The sequence below is a fragment of the Eleutherodactylus coqui genome, chromosome 13 (assembly GCF_035609145.1).
Source record: "Eleutherodactylus coqui strain aEleCoq1 chromosome 13, aEleCoq1.hap1, whole genome shotgun sequence".
NCBI lineage: Eukaryota > Metazoa > Chordata > Amphibia > Anura > Eleutherodactylidae > Eleutherodactylus > Eleutherodactylus coqui.
The window spans coordinates 22,471,496-22,478,218 of record NC_089849.1 but is presented as its reverse complement, the minus strand read 5'-3'; the positions used below and the strand labels follow the sequence as shown (position 1 = coordinate 22,478,218).

At 48.0% G+C, this 6,723-nt stretch overlaps 1 protein-coding gene across 1 annotated transcript; it reads left to right on the top strand.

Annotated features, from left to right (window-relative positions):
- Nucleotides 1-4,219: 4,219 nt before the first annotated feature.
- On the top strand, nucleotides 4,220-5,772 carry LOC136587528 (tripartite motif-containing protein 14-like). Its single transcript, XM_066586161.1, has one exon. The coding sequence runs from the start codon at nucleotides 4,287-4,289 to the stop codon at nucleotides 5,730-5,732; it is 1,446 nt and encodes a 481-aa protein (XP_066442258.1). The 5' UTR covers nucleotides 4,220-4,286; the 3' UTR covers nucleotides 5,733-5,772.
- Nucleotides 5,773-6,723: the final 951 nt, after the last annotated feature.

Here is a 6,723-nt window from a genome sequence, read left to right as displayed (position 1 = left end):
CATTCTTTTGTTTTTTGGGCGGCAAAGTTGAGACCAGAAGGCCGCCAGTTGGGTTTTTCCAGGAATGACGCGATTATCCGCTGGATATGCATTAGGGGCATGATGTGGGGCAGGGTGCTTCCTGAGGTCAAAGCGTATGCGGAATTAGATAGGGCCCCTGATATTTAGTGTTGCATGCCGGCGGTAATGATTTAGGAGGAAGACCGGCGAGGGAGGTACGCAGGGACATACAACACGATTTCTTACGTTTGAGAAGATTGTTTCCAGACATGATAATCGTTTGGTCAGAAATCTTGCCTAGAAGGAAGTGGCGGATGGCAAGATCAGTGGAGAAAATAAATAAAGCTCGCATAAAAATTAATAGGCACATTTCTAGTTTTGTGGTACGAAATGGTGGTGTGAAGATTCGTCACAATGATTTAGAAGGGGGTTATGAAGGTTATTGGAGGAGTGATGGGGTACATCTTAATGAGGTTGGTACCGATATGTGGACATTGGCGATCCAAGAGGGGATCGAGAGGGCTCTTCGATTATGGGGGCTGCGCAGAATTAGGTAGTAAGTTCTGCTGGCTGTGGTGGACGGGGGAGGGGGTCCTTGGAGGCTGAGTTGGTATTTTGGGTGAAAGGAAGTCTTGGTGGGGACGGCCTCACCGGTATGATCACCCTGGTGTTATTGTGTTTGGGGCTGGTGTGTGGGAGAAGGCCAGGGAAGGGATCCCGGGTGGCCTTAATCTATTTTGTTTTTCTAGCATCCCAGTGGGGGGGGGGGGGCTAGTGGTGTCTCCGAGTCGGGTTACGGCTGGAGGCAAGGTACAGTTTTAATTTTATTAACACCAGACCCCTTGGTATTTTTGGTTTGTCTCCAAGGGCCTCCTCTCGTATATAAAAGGTTAAAGAATAAATTGTATGTGTTTTTGTTAAATAAACTTGGCTGCTGTGGCCAAAAAATTCCAAAGAGTTTTGTCTCAGCGGATTATTGTAGATAAGTAAGGGCGGGCATGGGTAGCAATGTTGAAGCGAGTCTAACATACCCGGGTCATGCAAAATATACTCACTTCTGCAAAATGTTTTTTGTGCAGAGAATGAAGGTACTTTGGGCGCATTCCTGCATACTATAATGTGTGTATTTGTGCCAATGCCACTAGTTCGCATGGGGAATCACCCCCACCCCAATTTAAATGGATATCAAGGCAAACGAGGTCCCGGTGGGTGTGGGTTTGTGCAGTGTTTTGTGCATACATATGCAGCATCCGAGGAGCGGGCCCCAGCCTAGGAGACAGCGGGGTAGAGTTTGGGCCCTGTCACGGTGGCTCCACCGTCTCCCACCCGGAGGGTAACTGGGGACATGTCCAGAGGGCCGGGGGCCGGCTATTAAAACAGGGAAATACAGTGATGAACTACCTTAGTCCTTTGTATCACGTGTGACGCCACCGTTCCTTCCTCTGTGGTGAATCCAGTTGTTGGTAATAAAGAGTCCACACACAGGAATTTAACTTTCTGAGCCAAACCGGGAACGGTCGGTGAAGCTCGTTAACTTGAAATAACTTCAGAATACATGCCAGCAGGAGAACACAGTGCAAACTTCAAAGTGGTGTGACAGGGAGGATTCGCGGGTGAACAGGAGAAATCACAGTCCTGTTATCTGTAGGTCCTGATCCCGGCAACACTCTTTCTTCATTCAACTCTATACCGGTTGACACTCACATTTAGGGGGAAAAGGTGCGCTGCATGGCGATTCCTCATTCCCTCTCTCTCTCCTAGCATTGAAGGGGTACCCTTAGGCTGGGTTCACACAGGGCGGAAACCTCGTCCACACGGGACGGCCAATCTGCTGCGATAAGTCCGGCTGAAACCGCGGCTGTGGCCGCTGCAGCCGCGGTTTCAGAAGATGCAGCATGTCTATTTACCTTTCCTTTTTTGTTTATTTTCGTCGCGGCCGCGCTCTCCTCTATGGGAGCGCCGGCTGCAAGGGAAAAGCCACCGCGCTTAAACCGTGGCGGTTCTCCCGGCGGAAATCTCGCGTTTTTTGCTGCGGCCAAACCGCGAGATTTCCGACGGGAATCCGCCCTATGTGAACCCAGCCTTACATGTCCTGGGTACAGTAAGCCCAGGGCAGGCTGTAGATTTCTTTCAGCTTCTTCCATTCTGGGCCACACAAGCTGAAGGAGCGTATGTGGTCCTCTTGCAGATCCAGAATCGAACTCAACCACCCTCTCTCTTGCAAGCCCAGAACAGAACAGCACTATTTTGCTCACAGCTTGCAATCACATATATCACATTAGGTCACATGACGAACAAACAGATACATTTTTAGACAGTCAGCTCACATACCAGACAGTTAACGCTTTCAGTGCTGCAGCTATGCAATACACATCAATCATGCAACACAGAAGACACTGACCAGGGGCGTAACTATAGGGGTGCAGGGGATGCGGTTGCACCCGGGCCCAAGAGCCTTAGGGGGCCCCTAAGGCCTCTCTTCTCCATATTAGGAGCCCAGTACTATGAAAAAAGGATTATAGTTGGGGGCCCTGTTACAGAATTTGCATCGGGGCCCAGAAGCTTCAAGTTACGCCTCTGACACTGACATTACAGTGGACAAATGCATGCAAACCATTATGGAGGGGCCCTATTGTTCTGGGCCACTACACATATGTGCACCTCCATGCGCCTCTCGTGCACAATCGGAGCAGGACTTACTTTTTTGCAGTCGCTAGAACCACAGGCACAAAAAAAAAAAGAAATGAGAATGATCCTTCTTAAATCAATGGGTTTTGTTTTCTGTATTTTGCAAGCGGGATTTTCTGCATGCTGTGAGCGATGCCAACAATACTCGCTTCTGTGTAGTGTAACAGCACAAGAGCGAGGATCACTGGGAAGACAGCACATCCTGACTAAAAGGGCCATCAGGGCGGCTTCACACAAGTGTTTGCGCATTTACACTCTACCGCAGCGTATTTGCGCATAAATAAGGATTGGAGAGGCTACAATCAGAGTGCTGCGCGCATGTTTGCGTACGAGGGTTTATTCACACAAGCATATATACACGGCTATGTAGCTGCGTTTTCACGGCCGGCCGATATATGCAACCATTTGAGGCATTGGTCTCCAATGCATTTGTTCACATGTGCGAATTTATGGTGAGTAAAAACGTTGCACCGTAAAACTAGAGCATACAGTAACTGAAATACGCTGGGTAAAAAGAGAGTTCTGGTTCTATCTTTCAAATGATATTTGGTGGCGGCTCCCATAGACTCTGGGAGCTGAGGGAAAAAAAGGAGCAGGGAGTTTAGTAGCGTCCAACGCTGCGAAAAGGATAGGGGTGCTTCTAGTTAGGCTTTTGAAGTCATTTCCAGGATTTATGCCGAGCGAGGGATTTCTGGGGTTCGACGTATTTTTTCACTAAAACATTGCACCCAGCCAAGTGAATGGACGACAAAACGCTAATTGAGGGCGCATTCAGACGACCGTATATCGGCTGGGTTTTCACGCCCAGCCAATATACAGCGTCCCTCTCTGCAGGGGGAGGAAGCTGGAAGAGCCGGGAGCAGTGCTCTGAGCTCCCGCCTCCTCTCCACCCCCTCTCCGCCCCTTGCCACTATTTGCAATGGGAGTGGGCAGGACATGGGCGCGGCTAAGTTTCCAGGTGTAGCTCTGCCCCGTCCCGCCCTCTCCCATTGCAAATAGTAGTGAGAGGCAGAGAGGGGGCGGGAGCTCAGAGCACTTCTCCCGGCTCTTCCAGCTTCCCGCCCCCTGCAGAGAGGGACGCCGTATATCGGCTGGGCGAGAAAAGCCACCCGATATACGGTCGTCTGAATGCGCCCTTAGCTTGGAACTTGATTGCGGAAAATCATCCATTCATTCAAATCCACAGTGCGTTTGAGTAAATGTAAAAACGCATACGCTCATGTGAAGGAGCCCTAATACTGTAAATTTGGTGCACACAGGGCAAGTTCATTGGATGCTTGAACAGACATTTCAGCCGGCTCACTGATGTAAATAGATAATTAGAATCACCCCAAACATCTGATCTCTGTTCCTTCTCAAGTAATTAACCCCTGGATCTCTGATGAAGACACCAGTTAAAGCTTCATGTCAATATGCTGACTGCAAAGTAACAGGAATATAAAGTGTTAAAAGTCAGGAAACAAAACTCTGAACAAGCCCCTCTCCCCTTCCTGCACACAATCATGGCCTCTGCTGAGCTGCGGGAAGAGCTGAACTGCTCCATCTGCTTGAACGTTTTCACAGACCCCGTAGTGCTGAGATGTGGACACAACTTCTGCATGGATTGTATCAAGGGGGTTCTGGATTCACAGGAGAAATCGGGAACCTATTCCTGCCCAGAGTGCAGAGAACACTTCCTGGAACGGCCTGCGCTGCACATAAATATCGCTCTAAGGAACATAGCAGAACATTTTCCCATTGTGCCTGAGAGAGAGGTTGGTGGCATCTCATGTACTTACTGTATTCACTCTCCTGTACCTGCCATCAAGTCTTGTGTTCAGTGTGAAGCTTCATTATGCGTTGACCACCTGAGGGTCCATGTAAAGTCACCAGAACATGTGCTTATAGAGCCCACCAGCTCCCTGGACACCAGAAAATGTCCTGCCCACAAGAGGATCTTGGAGTACTACTGCTACAAGGATTCAACATGTATCTGTGTGTCTTGTAGACTGACTGGGAACCACAAAGAACATGTTGTAGGTCCACTGAAGGAAGCCTCCACAAAGAAACTGGCCATGCTGATGAAACACCTGCAAGGACTTATCTCACGGAAAAAGGAGTCTGACACCCGAATCCAGGGTCTTCAAGATCACAAGACCAAAGTTGAAGAAAGTGCAACTGATCTAACCAAGAGAATGGCAAACTTGTTTAAGGAGATCAAAGGAAAGCTGGATGTTCTAGAGCAGACAGTCTTGAGTGAGGTCACCAGGCAGAAAGAGGAGATCTCACTTGTGGTCACTGATCTCCTTCATCATCTGGAATTGGAGAAAGATAGTTTGACCAAGAAGATACTTCACTTTCAGACTTTGTGTAGCGAGACTGATCCACTAATCCTCTTACAAGACCAGGAGACATTCCAGGGTAATCCTGGGAAAGGGGCACAGCCTTATGTGGGTAACCTCGATGAGGGACTTATCTCATTGCCTTTGGTCAAAGGTGTTACACATATTATGAGTCAAATCAAGGAAAGTATTTCACTGAAACCGCAAACAAAAATCCTACTAGATGAAGGTACAGCTGGGAGTTCAGTCAATGTATCCAAAGATATGAAAATGGCCTCCTTTGTTTTTGGGGAACGGAATAGGGCTCCTCTAACCATCAATCAATTTAACAACAACCAAGTACTGAGTGACACAAACTTCTCATCGGGGCGGCATTACTGGGAAGTGGAAACTAGTAAAATTGGGACTTTTAGGATTGGTATGGCATATCCAAGTATAATCCGAAGAGGAGATGGCAGCCTTTTTGGACATAATGAGAAGTCTTGGTGTTTGCGCAGATTTAATTCTGAGTATTTCATGCTTCATGCTGGAAAGCAACTTCAAATTCCATTCAAGGAGCCTTCACAGAACTTCGGGGTGTATTTGGATTATGAGGCAGGATGTTTGTCTTTTTATGCCTTGTGTGACCCCATCAAACTTCTGCACACCTTCACTGCTACATTCACTGAGCCTCTACATGCTGCAATATCTGTGTACAATGGATTTGTGAAAATTATGAGCTAAAGCATACATCCATTTATGAGTCCACCAAAGGGTGGATTCAGATGACTGTATATCGGCTCGGTTTTCATGCAGAGCCGATATACGGTGTCCTCATTTGCAAGGGGGGGGGGGGAAGGGAGGGCTAGGAGCAGGAACTGAGCTCCCGCCTCCTCTCCACCCCCTCTTGCACTATTTGCAATGAAAGGAGGCGGGATGGGGGCGGGGGTAAGTTCCGAGAATTAGCCCCGTCCCTCCTCTCATCGTTGCAAATAGTGCAGAGGGGCGGAGAGGGGGCGGGAGCTCAGAGCACTGCTCCCGTCTCTTCCAGCCTCCCCCCTGCAGAGAGACGACGTATATTGGCTGGGTGTGAAAACCCAGCCGATACATGTTCGTCTGAATCCAGCCAAAAGTTTAGAGGTGAGGGTGGGAGATGAAACCAGGAAGCGGTGTAGTTTAAGACTCCTGCGAGAACTTTCCTTCAAAGTTCCATTGCACTAGACAATTCTGGAGTTCCATGATTGTCTAGGCAACTACCGTAGACCCAGATTTGTCTTCCACCATCTTTCTTTTTAAACATTTGGTTGGAGATGTGGGCACATACAAAAATGGGGGTAAGCTTTAAAAAAGTGTGTTTGTAATCAAATTGTGTAATTGAGAACCATACTACATATATCTGAGTTGAACAGAATTTGTCTTAGAGCCCAGAATGGAAGAAAAGCCTTCTGTTTGGAGCCACATACATAAGGTTGCAGCTGCAGGGGGGCAGAGGTGGCATTCACATTCGGACCCTGTTCTTTGAGGCCCAGTATTATAAGTGCCACATGGTACTGTAGCTGCTGCTGACTTGGCATTCAGGCCCAGGAGCTTCTGCTGGTATATATGCTGCGCCCATGAGGTGGCACTAAGCAATATGTGTAGTAATATACTGAATGTTGCACCAAATGTAATTTTTCTTGTCTTTTTTTAATATGCTTGAAAATGTGTGATAACACAATAAATGTTTAGTAAAGGA

Excerpts from the sequence above, each read along its gene's own strand:
- LOC136587528 (XM_066586161.1), top strand. The coding sequence starts at position 4,287 with ATGGATTGTATCAAGGGGGTTCTGGATTCACAGGAGAAATCGGGAACC.